This window comes from Procambarus clarkii, chromosome 39 (genome assembly GCF_040958095.1).
Source record: "Procambarus clarkii isolate CNS0578487 chromosome 39, FALCON_Pclarkii_2.0, whole genome shotgun sequence".
NCBI lineage: Eukaryota > Metazoa > Arthropoda > Malacostraca > Decapoda > Cambaridae > Procambarus > Procambarus clarkii.
In genome coordinates, this window is record NC_091188.1 from 3375330 (window position 1) to 3400890 (window position 25561).

The window sequence follows — 25561 nt, forward strand, 5'->3', positions numbered from 1 at the left end:
AACTTCTGGGGTTGCATCCTGGGTCAAATTACTTTATAGTGTAAAATTCGGATAAAGTTACACTTCCAGAATTATTGTTTGTGCCAGGAACGGTCGAAAGTACTCAACAAACCTGGCCTATGATCGTATTGAAGGGTGGATGTTAAGTTAGTAGACGTCCCCACGAGCATAGCAAACTATATTTTGTACACACATTTTAGCCAGTTTAATAATGAGGGATGTTAAGAACCACCTCGCTAGACCGAGTGTATATACTCCAGTTTGTACACATTACTTGACTGTCAGTCTTTTAAGTGTCTTAGGGTATATTTATTATTTACTAGCTGTACCCGGCCTTGCGTTGTTGTGACTCAGCAATGCATGTGCATTGCTGAGCCACAGCAACCTTCCCTTGTCTCCCAGTCCTCCCATCCATTCCCCCCCTACCCCGTCCCCTCGTCCTCCCCACCGTTCCCCACTCCCTCGTCTGATGCATTCCCTAATAATCTAATGTTCCTATCACTGAAATATAAGAAAAAGTTAAAAAACGAAATGAGAATGAAAAAATAAAATAAACTATACTATATAAAATAAACTAATAAACTATAAAATCACAAAACACAAAGCTCACAAAAACAAGCACAAGCAGTACGGATGTTTATCCAGGAACTCCTGCGCCGGAAAGCGCAAGCAGTACGCTTCCCAAATCATCATGACTTCATCAGGCACCCGGCCACCAAGCGATGTGCAAGGCCGAGACATCAAATCCAGCGCCCCAGAAACAAACCCCTTAGCATGCGGCACCCCAATTGGTAGAAGAGCACCACGGGACCGGACGCACCTGGTCATCCCAAGAGTTCTAATGACTGACAATCCCCGGAGGCCGTAACAAGGGTCCCCACAGAAAAAGAAATCTCACTGGGGGAAACCGCAGGGGCATAAAGGATCCCACCACCGGGCACAGGAACCAAGGCCCCCGGCACACATCCTTCCTCAGCACCACGACGAGGTCTTGATCAGCGGGGGCAGCCTTCCACTGCGGGGAACCCCCTGCAGGAGAAGAAACAGAGGTTAACAAAGACATCGTCATCGGCGGCAGCAACAGGCATGTGAACCTCCGCCACCACCGTCGTAGTCGACACGGCCGCCCCAGGGACCACATCACCGACACTCGCAAGCATCAAAATCGCCCACATCGGCCCGAGGAACGCCGCAAGCACTTGGGACCCGACCGCACATCTTGAGAGCCGGAGGCGGAACCAGAAGCACGGGAAGCGCAGGGGGCAGGCACACTGTCGCACGGCGCAAGACGTCAGCAGCCTCGACGACAGGGGGGACCGATCCCACCACAACACCTCCCAGCACAGCCGGGACAAGCAGCGGGGATGGAGAAACAGGATCCGCAGGACAAGGCAGAGGGTCAGGCGCTGCAGACGGTGAAGCTGAAGATGGAGAGCAAGCACTTGGGAGAACTACAGCAGGAGGACACCCAACCAAGGATGCCACAACCACTGGGGAACAAGCCCCACCAGGAGCAGGCGCACCGTCCAACACAGGGCGCAGCACCTCAGCCAAGGGCACGTCCACAAATTCATCCTCCACAGCTAATGGCGGGAAATCTTCCTCGCGAAAAAGATTCACTTTGGTGACAACTGCCAAGCAGACAGCAGCTAGGTGGCCCGACAAACCACTGAGAAAACACGTGCGAGGCTGACGGGCATAACAGACCCGGATGTAATACCCCACGAGCCGCACCGAGGACGGGATACCCGACCACAGCCCCAGAGTACGGATACTAGTCCGGACGCCCCTAAGCTTCCCGGAGGAAACCGTATTGAGCCTCACACTCAAGACTACCAAACTACCCAAAGTATTGCCGCAGTATTGTGGCACCTCCGGTAATTCAAGGGTGCACCTTGCACGCTGACAAAGGTGAGGGCCCCACTGCAGTCCGAGATGATCACCGTACCGGCAGCGTCCAGCAGGGGCAAGGACCATCCCTCATAATAACGTAGAAACACCCTGTAGTTGTCTTCATGCGCAAACTTCACAATAGCTTGATGCAATGACACCAATTCCACGGCTGGGTAGTCGGCCCGTCCAGTAAATTCCAGACCCACCGAATGAGCCCGCAAAACGGAGGGGGTCCTTCTATCAAGCAAGCTCAAACGACACGCGTCCACCAACCACCACGCACGCTGGGCAACTACTGGAGTACAGGTGGCCACCTCTGGTGGCGAAATCATGACACCACAGTTAATAACCCACAGTTATGGGTTATTAAACACCATGTACGACACCATGGTGTTAATTATCCAACCCAAATAACAGACCCCATACACTAACTAGATGACGTGTACAAAGTGTGGACTGTTGTACTCAAAGTTCATGTTGTGTACTTTAGGAATACTAAAGAGCTTTTTTTGTTTTGTTTTTTAGATTCAGCTACTGGGAACAAAAAGTTCCCAAGCAGCACGGGCTATGGTGAGCTCGTAGTGGACTTACCTGGCACAGGAGCGGGGCTGTGACAGAAGAGCATAACAAAAAGTGAAGCAGTAATAATAAATCTAATCTAACCTATCCTAGACCTACATAAACAAACCTAGACCTAACATGAAATATTTGGGAGTGGTACGAGCAGTCGTGACAGCCAAAGAGATCCCGGGTTTGATCACTGCGGCAGGACTGAAGCGTTTGGGGTAACGTTTTCTTTCACCTCATGCGGTTGTTCACTAGCTGCAAATAGTACTTTGAAATTCGGCAACTGCTGTGGAATGCATCCTGGAGGTCAACAGTTTGTTCAGTACCCATATAAGCCTAACAGATTTCCAATTCCTTCTCCAAAATGAAGATTATAAAATATGCCCTTTTTTGGGTTGGGTTGGGTGGTGGGAGGAGGGTGCAACAGTCCATATTGTGTACATTCCAGCCATCGTGGCTATAACGGGGTGCTATCAATTCTAGATAACAATTGTTAACCTCCATGGAGCCATTAATACCATTAATGACACGACTGCTTCACAGGAGCTGTGGTTCAGACGAGTACCAGAATGATGCGTGGAGTTGGCGTGGCCCTGCTGGCATTACTTGCTCTCATTCACATGTAAGTTATAAACAATATTCTTGTTTACCTCCCCTCCCCCCCACCCCACCACACACACACACACACACACACACACACACACACACACGAACCTCCTACAGCGTCTACTCAGCAAATCTAGAAGGTGTAATACAATACAATACAATACAATACAATACAATTTTATTTAGGTAAGGTACATACATACAATAAATATTTACAAGGATTGTTTGACTTATAGGTATAGCTAGTACATACAATGCCTAAAGCCACTATTACGCAAAGCGTTTCGGGCAATAAATGAGGTAAGCATAGTATAAAAAATTGGAAATACAAATAGTGAAATAAAGACGAATTAACTAAAAGTGGAAAATATTACATACAAGGTTCGGTGGCAGACACTCCTGACGGTAGTTTGGACAACCCGTCCTCTTAACAATAACGTCACTTTTGGCTCGTATGCGCACTATGGCCAAATTTGGACGTAATTTGAAATGAAATCGACTCAAGTGACGTACTGTTCCGTTTTCTGTGAGTCGTCCGGCCCTCCTCAGACAGCTTAGAAGAGGAACTTTCAATTAACGTTTTTCATAAGGTTTTGAAACTTTACGAGCATTTCCTGCCCACCTAACCTATCAGAAGACCCTTAGCTTACTGTTGTTGAAAAAAAAATCCCAAATTTATTTTCATTTTTTTTTATTTTCAAATTACGTCCATATTCGGGCAAACGGCCAAAAGCGACGTTCTTTTTAAGAGGACAAGTTGCGTTTGGAAATGTGTAAACAATGGAGGCGCGAGAGAGAGAGGGTTCAGCACCCCAGCAAGCCTGGAGGACCACCACCACCACTGGAGCCTCGGAGGACGAGGCCCCTCCGTGTCTCTGGCTACACTATACCCAAAGTAACAGATTAGTTAACTGACAACGCTGAGCCGACCATCTCGAAATGACAAACCGGACAAAAAGCAGAGCCCACGAAATTGAAATAAGTTTATTGAGGTAAAATACAGACAAAGGGATGAGGTAGCTCAAGCTATTCTCAACCCGTTCAGTACATCGTGTTAATACATACAGACACACATCACAAACAATAAACATATTACCGAACATTCTGAGAGATAAACATCTACATTTCCTTGCCCACGAAATGGTTTTCTGTTGTTGGGGGACAGGAAACCTGTTTGGCTAATTGAGGTCCACAGCTAGACCAGCTAATCACCTTCCTCAGCATGCAACCCACAAGTTACCAAACTCTCGGCTATCTACATAACAGAGGCATCAGGTGAAAGGAAATGCAGCCAAATGTTTATATCCATCGTGGGTATTGAATCCGAGACGTTTCGTTTGTAAACTGATTACCCTGACCACTAGACTACAGCTATGGCAGATAGAATTACCCTCAGACGAGGAACACTAAGATGCAGCAGATCATAAGTAGCCTAAGAAAACTAACGCAGCTGCTTGTCATGGGAGAACACACTTGGAGATCATGCATCACCCTGGGAGGCAAAGGACTTTGTGGAAAAAAATACTAGAGACAATGGAGAGGAGCCGTCTTACTTAACATGTAAAGGGGGACACTGAATCCCAGCTGGGGCAGAAATGGTTGGGCACGTTTCCTTTCATCTAATGCTGCTGTTCACCTAGCAGGAAATAGGTGCCCAGGAGTTAGTCAACTGTTGTAGGGTTGTATCCTGGGATAGGTCAGTAGTTCGACCTTAGAGGGACCCTCAATAAAAGCCAAAAGTATATATTATATACATATATGCTGGTTGTCCCCGACAAAACTAGTTAATTATTATGGAATATGAAGAAATGTCCCCTGGCAATGAACTGTCACTACGTGCTACCATCCTAATACACTGTATGTCTGTGAAAACTGAGAATGAGTAAAAGGACGGGAGACTCAGACTGGCATACTTGAAAAGGCATTATTAAAAATTTCAGGGAACTCCTACGAAGAACAGCATAGAAAAGAGACAAAGAATAAATTGCCCTACGAAATGATGGATTACCAAACGAATGCCAAAAAAAGCCGAGAGTAAATGTATTTTCCTTGTAAGATCTCAAACATAAACAATCAGTCAGTGGCTTAACGGAGGCAAGAAAGAAGATCAATCGGGCACGGAACACAAGCGACCCACAACTACAGAAGAGAGGAATGAATATACAAGAATGAACAAAGGCAGCATGAAAATTATATAGCATTCATGGGGGGAAAAGGACTAAGCTGCACGGCGACGTCAGAAGGAAATGACGGTAAACGAGCAGATTGTCAGACCAAAGAAGAGAGACGGTGGATTCTCTCACAATAATAAATATGGAAAATACTAAATTAAAGTTTTCGGAGATTATTTATACACAAGAGTAATTGTGTATAAATAGCTCTGGCCTATTTAAAGGGTCTGGATCTCCCAGGAGCTCCAGACCCTCACCAGTGAAATAGAAGTGACAACGGATCTTGCAGTTAATCTATTTCTTCCAATATGACAAAATACTGACAGAGGTACACACACATCAATGCACTAATGGATCCATAAACATATGTTCCCAAAATAATTACATTTCGTCCTCTGCAGGAGTGCTGGCTTGTCCTGTCCCCGTCCATGTGACCGAAATAGATGTACCAAGGTGCAGTGTAATTTTGGCGTAGGGAAAGACCTGTGCTCGTGCTGTCCCAGGTGCCTCAAAGTAAGTCTTTACTTATGTACGAGTTACGCTTTAAAAGGGATGTTGAATAAAATTTCAATTACAAACAACAATAATGTAATCAGATTCGTTTTTAACTCTTCCCCCCCCCCCCGCAACTTAGCTGTCAGTAATAAAATGTTAAAGGGAAATTGGTTTTTTTTTTTTTGGAGGGAAAGGGGTGGTAGGGCGGGCATGTTTCCATGGGCGTTCTCATCACCGTGGAGCGGGAGGGGTTCCGTCAGCATGGGTCGGGACGCAAGACAGGCCCTAGTTACTGTTACTAGCAAGCGCAGTATGATGGACGGATGTTTCTGTGGGAGCAGTCATATAGACCTGGTTGGCCACAACCAGAGTATGACGATGATGTTATATATATTCTCCCTATCAGCGACTACATCATGTGCTATTGGCAGGGTCTTGGCGAGGAATGTGGAGGCATTTGGAACCACGGCGGGTCCTGTGGGAAGGGTCTGACCTGCTCCAACCCGCCCAACTTCACGACACAGGAGCCAGGCAAATGTGAACCCCAGACGTAAGAGGCAAGAGGTAAGGGGCATGGAGATTACAGGTGCATTAAGGAGTAATATTTTCTGTGTGTTTATGTGAAAAAAAAGATTCAAAGAGAGAGAGAGAGAGAGAGAGAGAGAGAGAGAGAGAGAGAGAGAGAGAGACCAAGAAAGACGCAGAATATTCGCACAACTTCGATAATGATTTAATTACTGTATCTATTTTTTTTATCTTAGAAAAGCTGTAGATGATACAAATTTGAAGGTTGAAAAACATTAGATTATACAGTAATATTATAGCAGTTTTGGTATGATAAATTTGTTATACGTTCAGTTTTGCTGAACCTCTGAAAGAAACCACTTAATAAAAAATGCTACATTTGCTATCCATTGGTAATACAGTCGGCTTCGTTCTCGACACACAATAGAGAATTTCGGGTTCGAATCCCGGGCGGGACAGAACTGGTTGGGTGGATTTTCTATCACCAAATGCTCCTGTTCACCTAGAAGCAAATAGGTACCCAGGAGTTAGTCAGCTTGTTGTACGTTGCATCCTGGGGGGAGGGGAGGGGGTCAGTAGTTCGACCTGAGAGGAGCCTCAATACAAGTCTTAACACACACACGCAGGCTGCCTGTCCCACAAAATGTATTATATATAATTTTGCTTATTTTTCCGTCAAAAATGATTATACATAATTTACTAACTTTTGTTTCCATTTACAGTAACAAGGCTAATTTGTTCTGCAGTGAAGATGATGAAGAATGTTGTTGAACAACATTCTACATTTATTTTGATTTCATACATCACATAATTCCTGCCTTAAATGTCAAGCATTGCGAGCGTTTAATAACGTGTCATTATTAAAAGATCATAATTTCCATTATGCAAATAAACTTCAGATATGAACCAGTTTGAATTTTTACCCGTAAAATATCACCTAATATTGGCTCCGAGAACCTTGGCTTAATGTACTTGATGTTAATAACACAATATTACAGTTGTGACGAGAATCTGGAATAGAACAGCGGCTATTCTGCTCTTGTGCCAATCTCACATTACTAAAAAAAAAGTAAAACAAAGAAAAAACCTGCTTGTGTCCTCTACAGTGTGAGAGCTGCGGGTGAAAACCAAAGAGAAAAAACTTCAAACATTTAATATAACAAAAATGACTAATATAACAAAAATAAATATATAATAAATAAATAAATATATAATAAATAAATAAATAAATATATAATAAATAAATAAATATAACAAAAATAATATAACAAAAATGACTTTAATAACACAAAATAATAAGTAATTAATGAAAAACAAAACTCTTAAACACTTGGCTTTACACAAGATCAAAAAAAAGAGAAATATATATACAAGTGGAATTTACATTAATATCAAGGGTGCAAGAAATACTTTATACACAAACTGGAAGCGTCTACCGTCACCCGGGGGAGCTAGAGTAGACCTTATAGCTGAGAGCACTCGAAGGGTGCTAATGTCTGGATTGACTGACCGATAAAGATTAAGCCACCCAAAAGGTGGCACGGGCATGTATAGCCCGTAAAATGTTTGGCCGCCGGCGAGCCCTATTTATATGGGGCATGACGTCAGAGATGGCGCGAATTCTGTTGGCAACTATCGGCCGGCAGGAGAATGGTCGTTAGCGAGTGGCGTCTGGTGCCCTGCTGAGACAGGCGGTGTGCTGGTGTCTTGGATACTGGAGGGCGGAGGAAGGGGGGGGGGGGTGGCCACGGGAGACATCTCCCGTCACGCAGGGTGCAGCCGCACCTCCACAGGTCTCCAGTATCATCTATTGATACTAATAATGGCTCAAAAGGGCCACCACTTACGGGCTATTCATGCCCGTAAGTGAAATGGCTCCTCCCTCCCTACTCGGAGGGAGGAGCCCATGAGAAATGATGAACTTCAACAAGTACAACAAGCCATGGACATAAGGAAGCAGTGTACCAGCCTGAGGATATTAAGAGTGAAATAAGAGGTTACCAGAGGGCCAGTTATCAGTGCCTCCAAGTGGCAAAGACAAATTTAAAACAATGCAAAAAATAATAATGAAGGTTGATTTTTAGCCACATTAGTGTGGAAAAATAACTAACAAAAAACAACAGGTGATGAAACTGAGGACGGGAGATAATTCGTTTACCGAGAATGATAAAGAAGTGTTAGGAATTCCAAGGGCCAGATTCACGAAAGCACTTACGCAAACACTTACGAACCTGTATATCTTGTCTCAATCTTTGGCGGCTTTGTTTACAATTATTAAACAGTTAATGAGCTCCGAAGCACCGGGAGGCTGTTTATAACAACAACAACAGTTGATTGGCAAGTTTTCATTTTTGTAAACTGCTTAATAAATGTAACCAAAGCCGTCAAAAGATTGAGGAAAGATGTACACGTTCGTAAGTGCTTGCGTAAGTGCTTTCGTGAATCTGGCCCCTGGCAGGTCTTCACAGTAGAACAAGAAGAAACTCCTGTACTATAAGTAATGTAACACAACCAAGAAGCACTAGACATTCTTGACCCAGGGAGGACACCTGCTGGAGTTGGACACAGCTGAGATGGCGAAACCATTAGTACTTTGATTATTTTGCCCAGGTGGTCTTTTATAAGATAATGGGAAAAACCCACAACCCATCTCGCCACTCCCCGCGTGCACGGCAGATTTCGCTATATAAGGCAATGATGTAAATTTTCCAGCCAGTTGCCAAGAAGCTACTGCTCGAGACGCACAATTTTTACACACTTGCTCGTGAGTAAACTGTTACTTTTTGTTCCGATGGTAAAATAGAGTTTGTTCTCTTACTCAGAATCAGGAATTCTGAGTTCGAATCCCAAGCGGGACAGAAATGGCTGGATGCAAGTCCACTATGGGCTCACCACAGCCTATGCTTTTTGAATTATCGTTCAGAGTAGCTGAATCTAAAACTACAAGTTTGTTGCGTTGTCTATAACCTAATGCTCTGTTCACCTAGCAGTAAATAGGTAACCAGAAGTTAGTCAACTTGTGGGGTTGCATCCTGGGGTCAAATTACTTTATAGTGTAAAATTCGGATAAAGTCGCACTTCCAGAATTATTGCTTGTGCCAGGAACGGTCGAAAGTACTCATCAAACCTGGCCTATGATCGTATTGAAGGATGGATTTTAATACTTTGGTACACGTCCCTACGAGCATAGCAAACAGAGCATTTTCCACACACATTTGTTAGTCAGTTTAATATTAAGAGATGTTAAGAACCACCTCGTTAGACCGAGTGTATATACTCTAGTTTGTATACATTATTTAACTGTCCGTCTTCTACGTGTGTCTTAGTCTATATTTATTATTTATTGAACAGTTTACGAGCTTCGAAACTTAACCCAAAGTTATTACCGTTATATACAACCTCGTAACGCTTGGGTGCTTATAAACTGTTTAATAACTGCAAATCAACTCGCCATAGATGAGGAGAGATTACAGGTTTCCTAAGTGGACATGGAAATTGATGAATGACGACAGACTAAGGGAGCTGGACAAAGACATCTTACAACAGAGCCTGACAAGCTGTGCTTTGAGGCTGACGCTCAGAGCCAAGATAAGCTCTCTTAGAGTAGCCTGTCCTGAAAGAACCAAACACCGCGAAACGCACCACACACACACACACACACACATTCGCCACCCACCCGACATGCACAGCCTAATGTTTACTCCTCTTCCCGCACGCACACGTCCAAACATCCTCCTCCCCGCTTATAAACATTCCAAACATTCAAGACCCCCCGCGTACTCAAGCATTTATCCCCCTCACATATAATGATCGGCAGTTTTATTTGGTACTGTAATTAATAAAATAAACAGCTAATAGCTAGCAACATGTTCACTCAAATTATACGTTACATTTTGACGTCAAAATTCTAAGCGATATAAATTTGACTAAATGTAAACTGTCAGCAGAACTATTCGCATACATTGAGTCATTATATAATGGAATGTGAAAAAAATCGCGGAATTCAGAGATAACACCATCAATGGAGTCCAAGATATGTGTAAGTGCTTCCTTTATAATAATGTACTGCCGGGAATCTTAGCGAAGTATGCAAAATTTGCTTACTGTAGGAAATGCATGCACATGACTGTAAAGCTGCCGCCCAGTTAGGTGGGTGTGGAGTAAGACTAGTAACTGTGTAACTCACCATAGATGTAGAGTGCCTTGTGAGCCTTTTGTTGAATCACTTTTGATATAAAACGATTATCGACGTGTATATGTATTTGTGTAAATGATTGTATAATATATAATTACATGTGTATGTTACATTTATAATTGTGTAACTAGCTTCAAAAGATTGTCATTTGCTCACCTAAATGAACTATGGGGTTCAGTTCCTAAACTGATTATGTGCCTCTGTAACCCCTTTCCACCACCGCCCACGGGATGGGTATGGGGTGCATAATAAAGAAAGTGTAGACAAATAACGTGGTACTATTAATCACAACGGCCATGGAACAAACACGTTTTCTATGAGCGAGTCGGTAGGTTAGAGTCAGTTAGGATAAATTCGCGTGTTTTAATACATCTTTTAACGTCCGTTGTTGTAACAGGAGGACGGGTTGCGTCCACACAGAGGCCACTTATCTGCGAACGTGACGCGACATCCGATCAGGGGTTTACTGATTGCCAACTGCCAATTTACAACAGTTGAAATACACTCAGGAAATGCCATACACTCAAGAAATAATTATTTATAAAAAATACATCAGAAGCATGATACAGTGAAGTATTCGTAGGTGTAAAACGTTAATTATATAAAATGCACCAATTCGGAGAGCGACAAATCTAGGAATATGTGCACCAAAAGTTTATTATTTACATCAGCTATACAAGAAGCCTAGTCACCGAGTCAGTTGTACAAGCAACTAAGCCTACAATATGTCAGCTATGCAACCCACATTGCCACACCACCATCGTGCCACACCGTGGACATGCCATAATGCCACAGTACCACGTCACACTGCCATCATATGACACCACAGTTAATAACCCCACAGTTATGGGTTATTAACACCATGTATAACACCATGGTGTTAATTACCCAACCCATCTCAAACATCAGACCCCATATACTAACTAGGTGACGTGTACAAAGTGTGGACTGTTGTACACATAAAAGTTCACGGTGTGTACTTTAGGAATACTAAAGAGTTGTTGTTGCTTTAGATTCAGCTACTCTGAACCAAAATTTCCACGTAGCACCGGCTATGGTGATCCCGTAGTGAACTTACCTGGCAGGTAAGTTCACCTGTCACAGCCTCTAACAGGGCTGTGACAGAAGTGAAGCAGTAATAATAAATCTAATCTAACCTATCCTAGACCTATATAAACAAACCTAGGCCTAACACGTAATATTTGGGAGTGGTACGAGCAGTCGTGACAGCCAAGAGATCCCGGGTTTGATGACTGCGGTGTAGCGAGTAGATTATCCCAATAATATACTCGCTACAGCGGCAAGACTAAAGCGTTTGGGTAACGTTTTCTTTCACCTCATACGATTGTTCACTAGCGGCAAATAGTACTGTACTTGTATCCCACAGCTGTTACCGAATTTCCATCCTGGTGGTCAGTAGTTTGTTCAGTACCTATATAAGCCTAACAGATTTTCAATCACTTTTTTTTTAGGGGGGGGGGTATCAACAGTCCATATTGTGTACATTCCAGCCATCGTGGCTATAACGGGGTGCTATCAATTCTAGATAACAATTGTTAACGTCCATGGAGCCATTAATACCTTTAATGACACGAGTGCTTCACAGGAGCTGTGGTTCAGACGAGTGCCAGAATGATGCGTGGAGTTGGCGTGGTCCTGCTGGCATTACTTGCTCTCATTCACATGTAAGTCACCTTCACTATTCTTGTTTACCTCCCCTCAAGCACGAACCTCCTACAGTGTTTCTGGATATGTTCCGTATTTGAATCTCAAACACTTAAATTTCGTGAGTAGAAGTCAGACTTGAGAAAATTCTAAAATATCTTGTCTCGACTCTATATTTACTAACATCGGAGGTCAATTTCTACTCGGGTTTATCGTAAACCTAGTCAACGGATTAAGTTTATACTGTATAGTTTTAATTTAGGACAAAAAAAAAACTATAAATTGAATACAATTAAAATCTTTACTAAATATAATTTTTAATGTTAGGGTTATAAATCATTTTATATTGACGTAATAATTTTTGCATTTTTCTCCCAAATACTTTTCCTAGCAAAGTATTTTATAGAATTCCGAAAACATTTTTAAATACTAAATTTCTACCTACTGTCTAACTTCTTACAGTCCGTAAAGATATACATTGTCAAATTTCAGTAATTGAATACTATTAGCTATTATATTAGAAAGGAACTTTCCGCAATATATTCGAAGATGTACTTATCCACATATTAGTTTTCAATTCGTTTTTACCAGCAATTACATTATTGGGAACTATTTAGAAGATAATGAACGTTTACCCTCGTGTTGTCTATTTTTAAACATTCGAACTGAAATGCTGGATTTCGAACCTTTAAACACGGTCAATACACTCAAAATGTGTTTCAAACATGGTGTTTTGTGAGCACTTACCGCACCCCCAAACGCTAGTTGCCTGCTCTGCTAGTCGAGGTTACTGCCCTTTCACTTAACCGACTGCGCTGGTCTGGTCTCAGTTAGTTGCGTTTACAACTCAACACCTTTAAAACTGTCTCAAGGGTCCGAATGAGACCAGAGTTGAACGGCTCTGAGTCCTCGACTCGGTTGTTTACTCTGTCGTTTTCGTTGAAGTATATCGAGGAAAAGTTGTAATATTTATGTTGCTAATAAAACCTAACCTAACCATCCTAGGCCTAATATTGTACATATATGTGCTATAATTAGCCTAGAAATATTTAAGTTTGATTTTTAGCTTTATTTTTACAGACATAAGAATAGTACAAAAAGTTGCTTACTGGGCTCCATGACTATATATTGTACGATTGACCACATAGCTACAAAGTGTATTATCAAAACAGGATGGGTTGTACATATGAATATATTTTGCTTGGGTATCGCAAAGTACAATAAATCAATAATTTGCGTGAAACTTGACGCACCAGCACTGAAACATTAGCTTAATGCCACTATTGCCTTCACTCTTGATCTATAGTTTGTAATCCCTCATATAGTATAGAGTTGAGCAGCATATTACTAGCCTACCAATATATACCACCATAATTATTGCACACAGTCTAGTTTGTTTATGTCATTTACTATGCACCCCATACCCATCCTGTGGGCTGTAGTGGAAAAGGGTTACAGAGGCACAAGAAGTGATCCCCAAAATTCATTTAGCTAAGCAAGTTACGGCTCTTGATAAACTAGTTACAAAATTTAATACATATTGCTGTATCAACAAAGTGAATACCTGCAATATTGAAATAATAGGGGAGAGCTTCGACTATAGTCACCGGCTTCCTATCCTCGTCGAGGCCACTCGTGTCAGTGGCCCTCAGGTAAATTCAGGTAAAATATAATACATTACCGTGGGCCGGCAGGTCGTCGGGGCTGTCGTGTCAGACGTGTGGGTCCAGGAAGTGTCCCCAACTGAGGTGTCCTCTGGGCGTCGAGAAGGACGTCTGTAACTGCTGCGACCGCTGCCTCAAGGCGAGTCTCCCTCCGTCTGTCTGTTAGGTTAGGTTAGAACAAGCTATAATCACCAGATTTATTTCCAATGGTAGTATTTTTAATTATTAGGTGAACTGTATGGTTGCTATTAGCGCCGTAATGTTCAGTTGAAAATTGAATCTAATACTGTATATCCATATAGTGTTTTCAGCACTGAGGTCTATTCAAAATAAATAAATAAATATTATATATATATATATATATATATATATATATATATATATATATATATATATATATATATATATATATATATATATGTCGTACCTAGTAGCCAGAACGCACTTCTCAGCCTACTATGCAAGGCCCGATTTGCCTAATAAGCCAAGTTTTCATGAATTAATGTTTTTTCGACTACCTAACCTACCTAACCTAACCTAATCTAACTTTTTCGGCTACCTAACCGAATCTAACCTATAAAGATAAGTTAGGTTAGGTTAGGTAGGGTTGGTTAGGTTCGGTCATATATCTACGTTAATTTTAACTCCAATATAAAAAAATTGACCTCATACATAATGAAATGGGTAGCTTTATCATTTCATAGGAAAAAAAATAGAGAAAAAATATTAATTCAGGAAAACTTGGCTTATTAGGCAAATCGGGCCGTGCATAGTAGGCTGAGAAGTGCGTTCTGGCTACTAGGTACGACATATATATATATATATATATATATATATATATATATATATATAAATATGCGAACAAGCCTGAATGGTCCCCAGGACAATATGCAACTGAAAACTCACACCCCAGAAGTGACTCGAACCCATACTCCCAGATGCCACGCAACTGGTATGTACAAGACGCCTTAATCCACTTGACCATCACGACTGGACAAAATGAGGTGATAGCCGAGGCTATTTGAACCACCCCACCGCCGGCACTCGGATAGTAATCTTGGGCATAGCATTTTACCAAATCACCTCATTCTTTGGGGCACACGTGAGGAACACAAATGCGAAATTTGTGTTCCTCACGTGTGCCCCAAAGAATGAGGTGATTTGGTAAAATGCTATGCCCAAGATTACTATCCGAGTGCCGGCGGTGGGGTGGTTCAAATAGCCTCGGCTATCACCTCATTTTGTCCGGTCGTGATGGTCAAGTGGATTAAGGCGTCTTGTACATACCAGTTGCGTGGCATCTGGGAGTATGGGTTCGAGTCACTTCTGGGGTGTGAGTTTTCAGTTATATATAAATATATATATATATATATATATATATATATATATATATATATATATATATATATATATATATATATATATATATATATATATATATATTTATATATATGTCGTACCTAATAGCCAGAACGCACTTCTCAGCCTACTATTCAAGGCCCGATTTGCCTAATAAGCCAAGTTTTCATGAATTAATGTTTTTTCGTCTACCTAACCTACCTAACCTAACCTAACCTAGCTTTTTTTGGCTACCTAACCTAGCCTTACCTATAAATATAGTTTAGGTTAGGTTAGGTAGGGTTGGTTAGGTTCGGTCATATATCTACGTTAATTTTAACTCCAATAAAAAAAATATGACCTCATACATAGAGAAAAGGGTTGCTTTATCATTTCATAAGAAAAAATTATAGTAAATATATTAATTCAGGAAAACTTGGCTTATTAGGCAAATCGTGCCTTGAATAGTAGGCTGAGAAGTGAGTTCTGGCTACTAGGTACGACATATATATATATATATATATATATATATATATATATAATATATATAATTAGAGAAGGTAGGGGGTAAGATTAGTGAGGTAAGGGTGGGAATGAGGTCAGTAAGGTGCTGTATGTATATCCAAAATTGAGAGTTTACTTAACACTCATGCCTGATTGCTCTTAACTCAAGATATAACTGTAATAAGTTTGTTTTTTGATGTAAGGAACAGATATAATAAAATATTCATTGATGGAATCAGATTCTGTCTCCTATGGATCCCATCAGATATTAACACTTCAAATTACAAAATAAAACTGATGAGTTAGCCAAAGCATATTCTTTTTCAGAGGGTTGAAAATCACCTTGGATTGCCTATGAGCTGCCTGAGGCAATAATACACTGAGAACAAAAAAAACTTGAGTAGACCCAAGTCAAAGAAAATTTACATTAAGCCAATTCACACAGGAAGAACCATGTACAATATGTATTTATGCATAATCAAGTATAATAAGCATACGTCTATAGATGTTACTGCTGCTGGGCTTAGACTCTACTACAAGTACTGTACCTCTAGATGTTTTCACCACCTGCTGAAATAGATCTAACCAAATTTAAACTTTGTTGGCAAAACTTTTCACATCACTATATAGTTTACAGACAACTATCACTAATGTTCAAGAAATGTCCATATATTTTATATTACCTACAACTGGTTAGAATGTTGCCCAATATTCTAGCCAGTTGTAGTGTACACACTGTCCAAAAGCTGGCACTGCCTGCAATTTACTTGCTCATCTCTTGATCATGTACCATAACATAAGATACAATAATATAATTAGATCACTGCCCTTATAACTTTATCACAAGTTTGAAGCAATAAAACTTATATTTGTTGGTATACTAGTTACAAGTTAATTAGACTCAAGAGCATTGGGGGGGTTCAATTCCTGTATCCAATTTGTGACTAACTTTCATGTTAATTAGGATAAACTAACCAAAATCATGAAAAAACTTAATGAATATTGTGGGTTCCTGAGCCCATTATCCACCTCTGTAACCTTTTCCACTATGGTATTAATACAGGGAATATCTAATGAAATATGAACATTGTAATAACTGACTGGGCATTGTGGAGGTGGAGAAAATGTAGCAGAGTGCAAACATTACCATCAGTTTATGACATTGTTTATCTTAAGGGAAATCGACCTGCATCAAATAAATTACACTTCCTCAAACCTCTTTTTACATTGCTATATGCTCATCCTTCACCATCAGGCTTAAATATTAATCACCTTGTTCCATCATCTACTACCTTGAGGTTACCTTGAGGTGCTTCCGGGGCTTAGTGTCCCCGCGGCCCGGTCGTCGACCAGGCCTCCTGGTTGCTGGACTGATCAACCAAGCTGTTAGACGCGGCTGCTCGCAGCCTGACGTATGAGTCACAGCCTGGTTGATCAGGCTGGTCAGGTTACTACATTTAACATTCCTAACATTTCATTTAATATTGACAGGGTCTTGGCGAGCCATGTGCAGGCATCTGGAACATAAAGGGGTCATGTGCCCCGGGCTTAGTGTGCAGCAATCCATCCACAGTACCTGTACCCAACCAACCTCCTGGTGTATGCATAATTCCAGGAAAGCAGGTAAAGGGTTATTTTGTATGGAAAATCATATTAAAAAAATTATTTGTCTGTGTAACATAGCTAATGAAAACCAATAGAAGCAAAAAAGTTTTTCATATTTTGGGACTTTTTGAGTAGCTGCCTGTGAGGCTACCTTGTGTAAGCTTAATTAATTTTGTGTTTCATGGAGAGAACTATGCACTCCCTTATTATGTAAAACTGCAAATTACTTAAGAAATATCAGGTTATGTTTTTAGTGTTATGAATCATTGAAGAATCATCAAGCATTTATAATTTGCCTAACATTTGCAGACTGGTTACTGATTCCCCTGAATGATGGTACTGGACAGACATCCCTGATGTGGTGACCAGGCTCGTTACCACATGGCTTGAGCGATGAGTTGCATCACTATGTAATACCATACTTCACTTTGTATTCGCCCAAATCTCATAAATTTGTCAACATTTTAAGTTGTCGTTATTGAACAGGTCCTCCTGAGTGAAACATCAGTTTTGCACATGCAAATGATTTGACAGAAAAATCTGTTCAAACAGTATCCTCAACACCTTGTGTACTTCCTCCCAAGAGCTTCCCATCAGGAAGTAGCCACAATAGTAGTGTTTCTACTAGGCCCTCTCATCACAGAAATCTTTCACTCTTTCAAACACTCTCCTCCTCCAATCACCCTTTCCAAACTTGCACCACTCTTCCCTTCCAAGATAGTGGTTGTCTGCCTCTACCCTTAAAAAAATGACTTCTCATCAAATGGTGCATCCCATGCAAATGAGATCCTGGTATCCCAGATCAATATACTGTAGATGACTATCAGGCAGTTATCCCAAGTCTCTATATTTATTCTCCAACAAATTCCTCAGATGTTACTTAAAAACTTAAATTAAGTAACCTTTCTGATACCTAACCTAATTTATAAAAAAAACTCAAATATTATACTCGGCCGTAATATTACAATAAATCAAGTTTAATTGCGCGCCTTTCCTGATACAGTACCTGTATCACTAAAAATGCTAGAGTAACACTAGTCCATACAAGTTGTCTCAGTAAATTCAATTACTTTAGACAATATCAATCCTGCTCACCTGCTCACAATATCAATCCTGCTCAGAAAAAATCTGCTCATAGGGAGCCGGTCGGCCGAGCGGACAGCACGCTGGACTTGTGATCCTGTGGTCCTGGGTTCGATCCCAGGCGCCGGCGAGAAACAATGGGCAAAGTTTCTTTCACCCTATGCCCCTGTTACCTAGCAGTAAAATAGGTACCTGGGTGTTAGTCAGCTGTCACGGGCTGCTTCCTGGGGGTGGAGGCCTGGTCGAGGACCGGGCCGCGGGGACACTAAAAAGCCCCGAAATCATCTCAAGATAACCTCAAGATAACCTTGTCCAAAATATTTGAAAAGTTAATGTACAACAGCTTTACTCCAATCTAGTTAAAACACAATACAGTATACTGTACTTAGTTCTTGCCAATATGCCCTCAGACTCCCAAAAATTGTTTTTCATATATTTGACTATATAAGTCAAGTATATTAGGAAAATATTGGAAGGACTAGTTCCAAATCTGCACACAGAAATAACACCACACGAGACCACATGGCACAGCTGGATGTTAAAGTAGCCCCACTGAAAAGCAGAGGTGCAATAGGCATATGGAGAGAACTCGATCAACATCAATGGCCCAAGACTTTTCAACACACTTTCCCTACACATACGGGGCATAACTGGCTGACCTCACAGTGTTTAAAAGAGAACTCGACAAGCACCTTCAAAGGATACCTGATCAGGCAGGCTGAACGATCAGGCCTGATTGTAAGTCAGGCTACGAACAGCCGCATTGAACAGCCTGGATGATTAGTCCAGCAACCTGGAGGTCTGGTCAGAGACCAGGCTGCAGGGATACTGATCCTTTAAATTTCCAACAGGTAGATACATGCAGCTCTTGACAAAAATTAGTACTGTACCCTCATTTGTTGACTTGCATAAGGTCTTTGATATTGTTAACCACAACAACTTTCTCAACCTGAACTATAAAATCATTGGTCACTCCCCTCAATACTTTCCATCTTACTTCAATGACAGACACGAGTGTTTCTGTGAATGATGCTATTTCTCTCATATTGCCATTACCATTAGTGTTACAGGTGACCGAGCCTGCATGTTTTTCCCCAGCATCACCTCTTCCAGAGGTATGGTCATGAAATGTTTGCACAAGGCTCTCTGTCTTCACATGCCACCTTCCTTCTTGGTTTGACTTGAGGTTGGAGGGTTACGAAGGGGTCCTTTAGCTTGTTGGGTCTTGGTTTCTTTAGTCATAGGTTGATCCCTCTATTTTTTCAGTTGTAGTGGTAATTGCATGCTAGTTGGGGTGTCCAGGTATTGTGTTGACAAACCAGTTCGTCTGATTCCTTGTTCCAGAGCCTGGTTTTTCCATAATGTCTGTGGGGTGGTTTGCCTTAGTCAACCTGCAGCCTTTCCATGGGCCCTTGAGGTTCACAAGTTTGTAGCTCTTTTCCCCTTTCTTCACTTTCATGTCCTGGGGGAGTGTTTAGAGCTATTGCTTTGTGGAGGGAGGTGCCTGTGTGTAATTACCTAAAAGTAATTACAAAATGAGAACTATGCTCATGGAATCCCATCTTACCTTGAGGTTACCTTGAGGTGCTTCCGGGGCTTAGCATCCATGCGGCCCGGTCGTCGACCAGCCTGGTTGATCAGTCCTGGTTGCAGGACTGATCAACCAGGCTGTTGGACGCGGCTGCTCGCAGCCTGACGTATGACCAGGTCATACCCAATAATCTTTGTTGACACTGAAACTTCTGATGCTTTAGGCATCAATCACCTCATTTAAATTGTTCCGATTGTGCACAACTCGGTTTGCAAGTGAACTACCGACTTTTTTTGGCAATTATGTTTTCTTAGCACAAATTTGTGGCTTCTTACTCTTGATTTTTTTTTTTAAATCATGACAGGAACTTTGTAGATTCCTGTTGTGATTTTTTATGTGGTAATCATATCACTATTTCATTTTATCTACTTGCTTTGGTATGTTTAATGCCTCTAATCCTGTCTTTTTTTTTAGGTCTGGAAGCCATATTATATATGTGTATGTATATTATATTATATTACATTATATATATATATATATATATATATATATATATATATATATATATATATATATATATATATATAATTATATATATATGAAATAAAATATAGTAAAACGTTTCATCCACCTAGTATGGAGAGTTCAACAGATAATGTATGTCCTCTTCACATTAATAACATATTCTACTATTATTTCAATTACCATCCCATGTACAATCTAATGCAATAATTCACATAGTTTAGAGGAATAATAAAATAAAAAGTCTTGTTATATGTACATTTTAATACAAGTAATTATCAGAAAGTAAAAAAACTAACAAAAAGCATAGGAAAATATTGATGAAAGATAAATATTTTCTCATACATTATATTATTACAACATTCCATCACTACTGTGTACACTAGTAATTGTTCAGCAAATTAGAAAAATTTAACTCCACCTTCCATATCGTAGAGCAGAGAATCTACCCCCTCTATTTCCTCAAATGATGTGTCCCTTTTACTTAGTTTTATACATGACGGAAAACAAAATTATTATACTAATCAATTTGTCCCATGACATGAGTGGACAATTGTTTTGAACTGAAAACCCTCTGGCTGCTGATATGGCAGCCTTGATCATGACTACAGTGATCATTAAAGCCTTTATTACTAATGTTTATTTTTTACTTATAGATTGCTAAATAAGAAAAATATTGCAGTTTAAGGTTAACAAGAACATATTGTTAACTGAATTTGTATTATTTTGCCTCTTGATATACCAGTATCAAGATTCCAAAACCCTCATCCCTCTTTTTAACTCATTTCAAATGAATAGAAACAAGACTTCCCACAACTTTTAGATTTAAAATTTAACCTTTCCAGACAAAAGTATCCACATACCAGCCATGGTATAAAATAAAGGTGGTAAATCTTTTAACATTATTATCATTAATCATTATAAAATCATTATACTCTAAATATCTTTGTCCACAAAACAAAATTAAGTCAAATGTTAACATTTTTAGAAATCATGCATTGAATGTAATGAAATGGCCTTTTCTGGTGGGCCTCAGTAGCTCACCGAGTTACTCACTAAGCCAAATGTTAAGGAGATACCCCATGCCTCTGAGTTCCACCCTTGCCCATCACAGGCCAGAACCAGAATCTGGCTCTCCACAGGATGACAGAAGCTTGGGGATAGAAGAAATTAACCCAAAATGAGAAGAAACCTACTGGAGAGTATAAAAGCAGCAAAGCAAACAATTGGTTGAAGAAAATTAGATACCCAGAGGTAACAAGGTAAACAATCATGGCCACAGGATGAACACCTTAACTGGAATGTGCCTGACCACCATTAGGTGGCAGGCAAGGTTAGCTGGGGCTTCAGCTAGACTGCCCCCTCCCACCCAAATTGGAGGTGAGGACCCATGGGCTACCAGAACAAAAGTTGGGTTTGAGGCCATCGTCAAAAATCCCAAAGGAAACAGCCTCAAATGCCATAAACAAAATTGAAGCAAATGGCTCTGGGTACTGCTACCACCAGCTCACTGTTCACAATGGAGGAGACCCCGTATGGAGCACCCAAGAGCAAGACCTGATACTCTTGGCACCACAAGACCTCCCCCCCCCCCCAGTCCTAATGCTTGAAAAACACCTGTGCCATAGAAAGAAAGCTATGCAAAAGACACAAGGTTGAAGCCAACGGGAACCCATCAGGAGAGAGGTGGTTCTACATCAATAGAAAAAATGGTGGCAACAGTAAAATGTAGAAAACATATACAAGACAAAAAAAACAACAAAAGACAAGCGAAACCAGGCACCTGGCTCACCTCGTTGATGGCTTTATGTGAGTGCCAAGCACGAAGGAAACATCTTAGCTGAATCCCGACAACAAATACCAGGCACGGAATGGCACAGGAAATGACGGACAAGAACAATCAATCACTTACAAGAGCCAAGCATACATTCACCAAGGCGCAGAGCTCCAACAGACTCAACACATGCACATTGATAACTACCACACTTCCCATCAACAGATCTCACAGTGCGAGAACCAGTCAAGATTGTAGTGGAGGAACCCAGAACCCCTCAGATCAGGTATCCTTGGTGGGAAAAATGGAAACATAAGTCTACCAAGGAAGGGAACCCTGGTCAACAATTGGAGCAAAATATAAAGCTAGTGTATGCAAAAATTTGTGACATAAAATACTCAATCAAGAAGTAGAAAGGAAATAATACAATGTCATAGTCCCCCAATGTAAATAATAATTCAGGAAAAAGACACCAGCATGGCTTAGTTTAAGCATGAAACAGAGGATGGGTCCTGTCAGATGTTCTATGCTGAGATCAGATGAGTGATGGGCCAAATTAGCTCGAGCCTCGGGTGACCTGGGCAGGAAACCTAATGGCAGTCCGGTGCATAACAGTTATGGTGTTTACCCTACGACAATGACTGTTTTTCTCATTACCTAGAGGTACCTAATTTTGTTCACACAGTTGCCTTTGTTACACTTATCGGTTCTGTCAAGTTTTAGCGGTTTTGGGTTCATCCCATGATCCCAAACGCCCCTCATGTTGTAGAGAGCCATATTCTGGTCCATGCTCCTCAAGAATTGACTTGATCAGCTTAAGCTTAGTCTGGGGAACCTAAAGTGTGCACCCATCAGGAAAAATCACAAAATTTATAATAATGAAAAAAAGTGACAGGAGAGGCAATATCTTTTTATTAAATATTCTGCAAATACAGAAGAAAAAGTAATTGTATAATTATTTATCATAATATAGGTACTTCTAAAATTTGTATACAATACCAGTACTCTAAAAATTACCAACTATTAAGATTTTTTTTATAAAATGCTTATTGAAAGCAAATCCTGGATAATAGCATCTGAGATGACGCTGTACTTTCATTGTTAGCAACAAGAAACACGGCCTAATGTGCAGGATGTGACCCAGGCAGCCTGTCAAGTATTAAAACAAGTCAGTTTTTACATCTTTGAACCTATCACCCGTCTAACTACATCAGCTTTATTACGGTCCACACTGTATGGCCATGTTTGGTCTCACAGGCAGCAAATAAAACCTTCACGCACAAAAATTAGCATTCAACAATTTATATAAAATTAAATGAAATGCTTGAACTGTCATCACCAACAAGACAAGAGTGTGTGTGTGTGCACAGCACAATGATACACACTATTGACCATAACTGAACAAGACTAAGTAATGGCCCATAGGCAATGACCAGCCAATGATGAACTTAAAACCACATATCAGGACAGCCAGTAGCCCAGTGACCTCGCCGACCTGAAAAGTGACAATAATAATAATAATAATAATAATAATAATAATAATAATAATAATACATGAACACATACATACTTTACGTTGATTCCGGTGGGGGGGGGGGGGGGGTCAAGGTCCCCACTGCCTGGTCACTAGGATGACGATCACGAGCTGCTACATGCATATATTATCTTTACCATTTCACACTCGTTTGGGGTCAAGAGACATATGCCTAGAGAAAATAATCCAGCACTGAGTGTAATGAAATGTCTGATGACAACTTGATAATGGTTCAGGATGGACCGAAACAACATCATTTCTCCATCTTCTGATGTGTGAGTTTTGTCATCATTTCTTCAACCACGTTATTGTGACTCATTGTCTGCTAATGAAACATCTGTTTCTGCTGTGTCCCTCAGTGGCTCCCTGAGCTACCCTTTTGAATCATTCCAAACCTTAGATACCCCATCTGGCTCTAATGAATCACAAGCATCTACTGGAGACCAGGATCAGATTCTGGCACCCTGCACTGCCCTGAATAGAGCCATTGGAAAGTCATAAGTAGAGCACAACAATACAAGTAACTGCTTGGACAACATCTGCAATCCTGATTTAAAAAACTAGGTACACAATCATTATCTAGGTCGCTAGTTTGCACAATTCCCTCGCCACCAGGTGGCAGCCCAGGTGTCTCGAGGGTCACCAGAAAGCCACATCAGTAATTTACATATTACCTCAAGCAGTGATCCCCAAACACCAAGAGATGAATGGCAGGTGCAGGACTGGGATGCTACAGACTGACCCACTAGAAAAATCACTTCATCATATTCAATGCTAGATTTCTGGAAGAGCCTCCTCGGTTGCTCCATGAGCTATCTCAACCATGGACAAAGCAGACAACAATAAGGGCTTACCATGGGAAGAATAGAGATGAATAATCCCAGAGGGATTGGGTGCCGGTTCAACTGACTCAATGCCACATAAGCCTGAGGCTGCTTAGGAACATTAACCAGGTCCCGAGTTGCAAGAACACCTAAAATCACAAGCATGACTATAGCCCCAGAGCATACTGAAGAACAAAGTAAACACCACTGCAAAGTTGCTGATGTCAGAGGCCAGCAGATAGACAGTAGGGGCAGGCTAAACTTAACCACCTTGCAAACCACCTGAGACAATTGTATCCTAGAACAAGGAACCAGAGACTGGATTAACATAACAAAGTATTCATCTTAGCGGCAGAGGTAGTGGCACACTGCTATCCTCGGATAGACAGCACAATGAACACCAGGCCAGAGCAAGCGAGCATCACCCACTAAAGAACTCCTCCAAAAATCCACAATCCCATTTTTCACTAGAAAGGAAGCCGAAGGCTGAAGATGTGGGAACCAATCCCAAGACAAAATGAACACAACCCCCACTTCCAAAGAAGATCATGAAGCTCACCAACTCGACACTCGGTAGCAAGGGCTAACAAAAAGCCTTAAAAAAAAAAAAGACCTCTTGGACTAAAAGGGGCACACAAACAAGGGGATGACAAAGAAAAACTAATCTGAAGACCAAGAAGGCTCTGGAGCAGAATGATCTGGCTGTTGGTAAAAGAAAACCCAAGATAACTTCCAAAATGAAGAAGATGAGACACCCACATTAAATCAACAATAGAAGCTTATCCAAGGCCTGACAATAAGAAGCGACAGTAATCAGCATTAACCGATGGTCCACAAAGCCATGAAAGAAGAGAGTGGCTTCTGATTATGAGGGCCCCTCCAAGCAACAGCCTGTTGGACCAAGTTATCTTAAGTCGAGCCTGTCAGGGATAACAACAACTCCAGGTAAGCTCCAGGTATCACAATTGGAACCAACACACATGACAGGTGGTGCAGAGACAACTAAAGGCAAAAAGTCTGACAAGCCATACAGCCACAAATGGGACAGCAGAAGACCTGCCACTA

The 25561-nt window shown here is 41.1% G+C and overlaps 3 protein-coding genes and 1 long non-coding RNA gene across 12 annotated transcripts in view; 2 read left to right on the forward strand and 2 right to left on the reverse strand.

Annotated features, from left to right (window-relative positions):
• The window catches only part of LOC123760332 (venom protein 302), a 25451-nt gene extending 18288 nt beyond the window's left edge, over positions 1-7163 (forward strand). For 2 of the 3 annotated variants that reach the window (XM_069338302.1, XM_069338306.1), the window contains 4 exons: positions 3004-3082; positions 5639-5750; positions 6164-6296; positions 6980-7163. In XM_069338302.1, coding sequence (XP_069194403.1) covers positions 3004-3082; positions 5639-5671 — 112 coding nt within the window. In that variant the 3' untranslated portion in view covers positions 5672-5750; positions 6164-6296; positions 6980-7163. The remainder of the gene's footprint in view (positions 1-3003; positions 3083-5638; positions 5751-6163; positions 6297-6979) is intronic. The other variant, XM_069338303.1, reaches the window with a different exon arrangement.
• The window catches only part of LOC123760333 (uncharacterized), a 19967-nt gene extending 6969 nt beyond the window's left edge, over positions 1-12998 (reverse strand). The window contains exon 1 of the long non-coding RNA XR_006773147.2: positions 12865-12998. This is a non-coding gene — a long non-coding RNA (uncharacterized lncRNA). The remainder of the gene's footprint in view (positions 1-12864) is intronic.
• Positions 1-17696, forward strand: part of LOC123760331 (venom protein 302) — a 29628-nt gene extending 11932 nt beyond the window's left edge. Inside the window, exons 1-5 of one of the 2 annotated variants that reach the window (XM_045745933.2) lie at positions 8942-9021; positions 12059-12137; positions 13812-13920; positions 17115-17246; positions 17538-17696. In XM_045745933.2, coding sequence (XP_045601889.1) covers positions 12085-12137; positions 13812-13920; positions 17115-17246; positions 17538-17549 — 306 coding nt within the window. In that variant the 5' untranslated portion in view covers positions 8942-9021; positions 12059-12084 and the 3' untranslated portion in view covers positions 17550-17696. Of the gene's footprint in view, positions 1-8941; positions 9022-12058; positions 12138-13811; positions 13921-17114; positions 17247-17537 lie in introns of those variants that run through there. The other variant, XM_045745934.2, reaches the window with a different exon arrangement.
• A 2912-nt stretch (positions 17697-20608) lies between these two features.
• The window catches only part of LOC123760328 (E3 ubiquitin-protein ligase RNF8), a 30884-nt gene continuing 25931 nt past the window's right edge, over positions 20609-25561 (reverse strand). For all 6 annotated transcript variants that reach the window (XR_011230906.1, XR_011230905.1, XM_045745922.2 and 3 more), the window contains one exon: positions 20609-23633. Coding sequence is in view for 3 of the 6 variants with exons in the window: in XM_045745922.2 (XP_045601878.2) it covers positions 23587-23633 (47 nt within the window). In the remaining 3 variants the exon portion in view is untranslated. The remainder of the gene's footprint in view (positions 23634-25561) is intronic.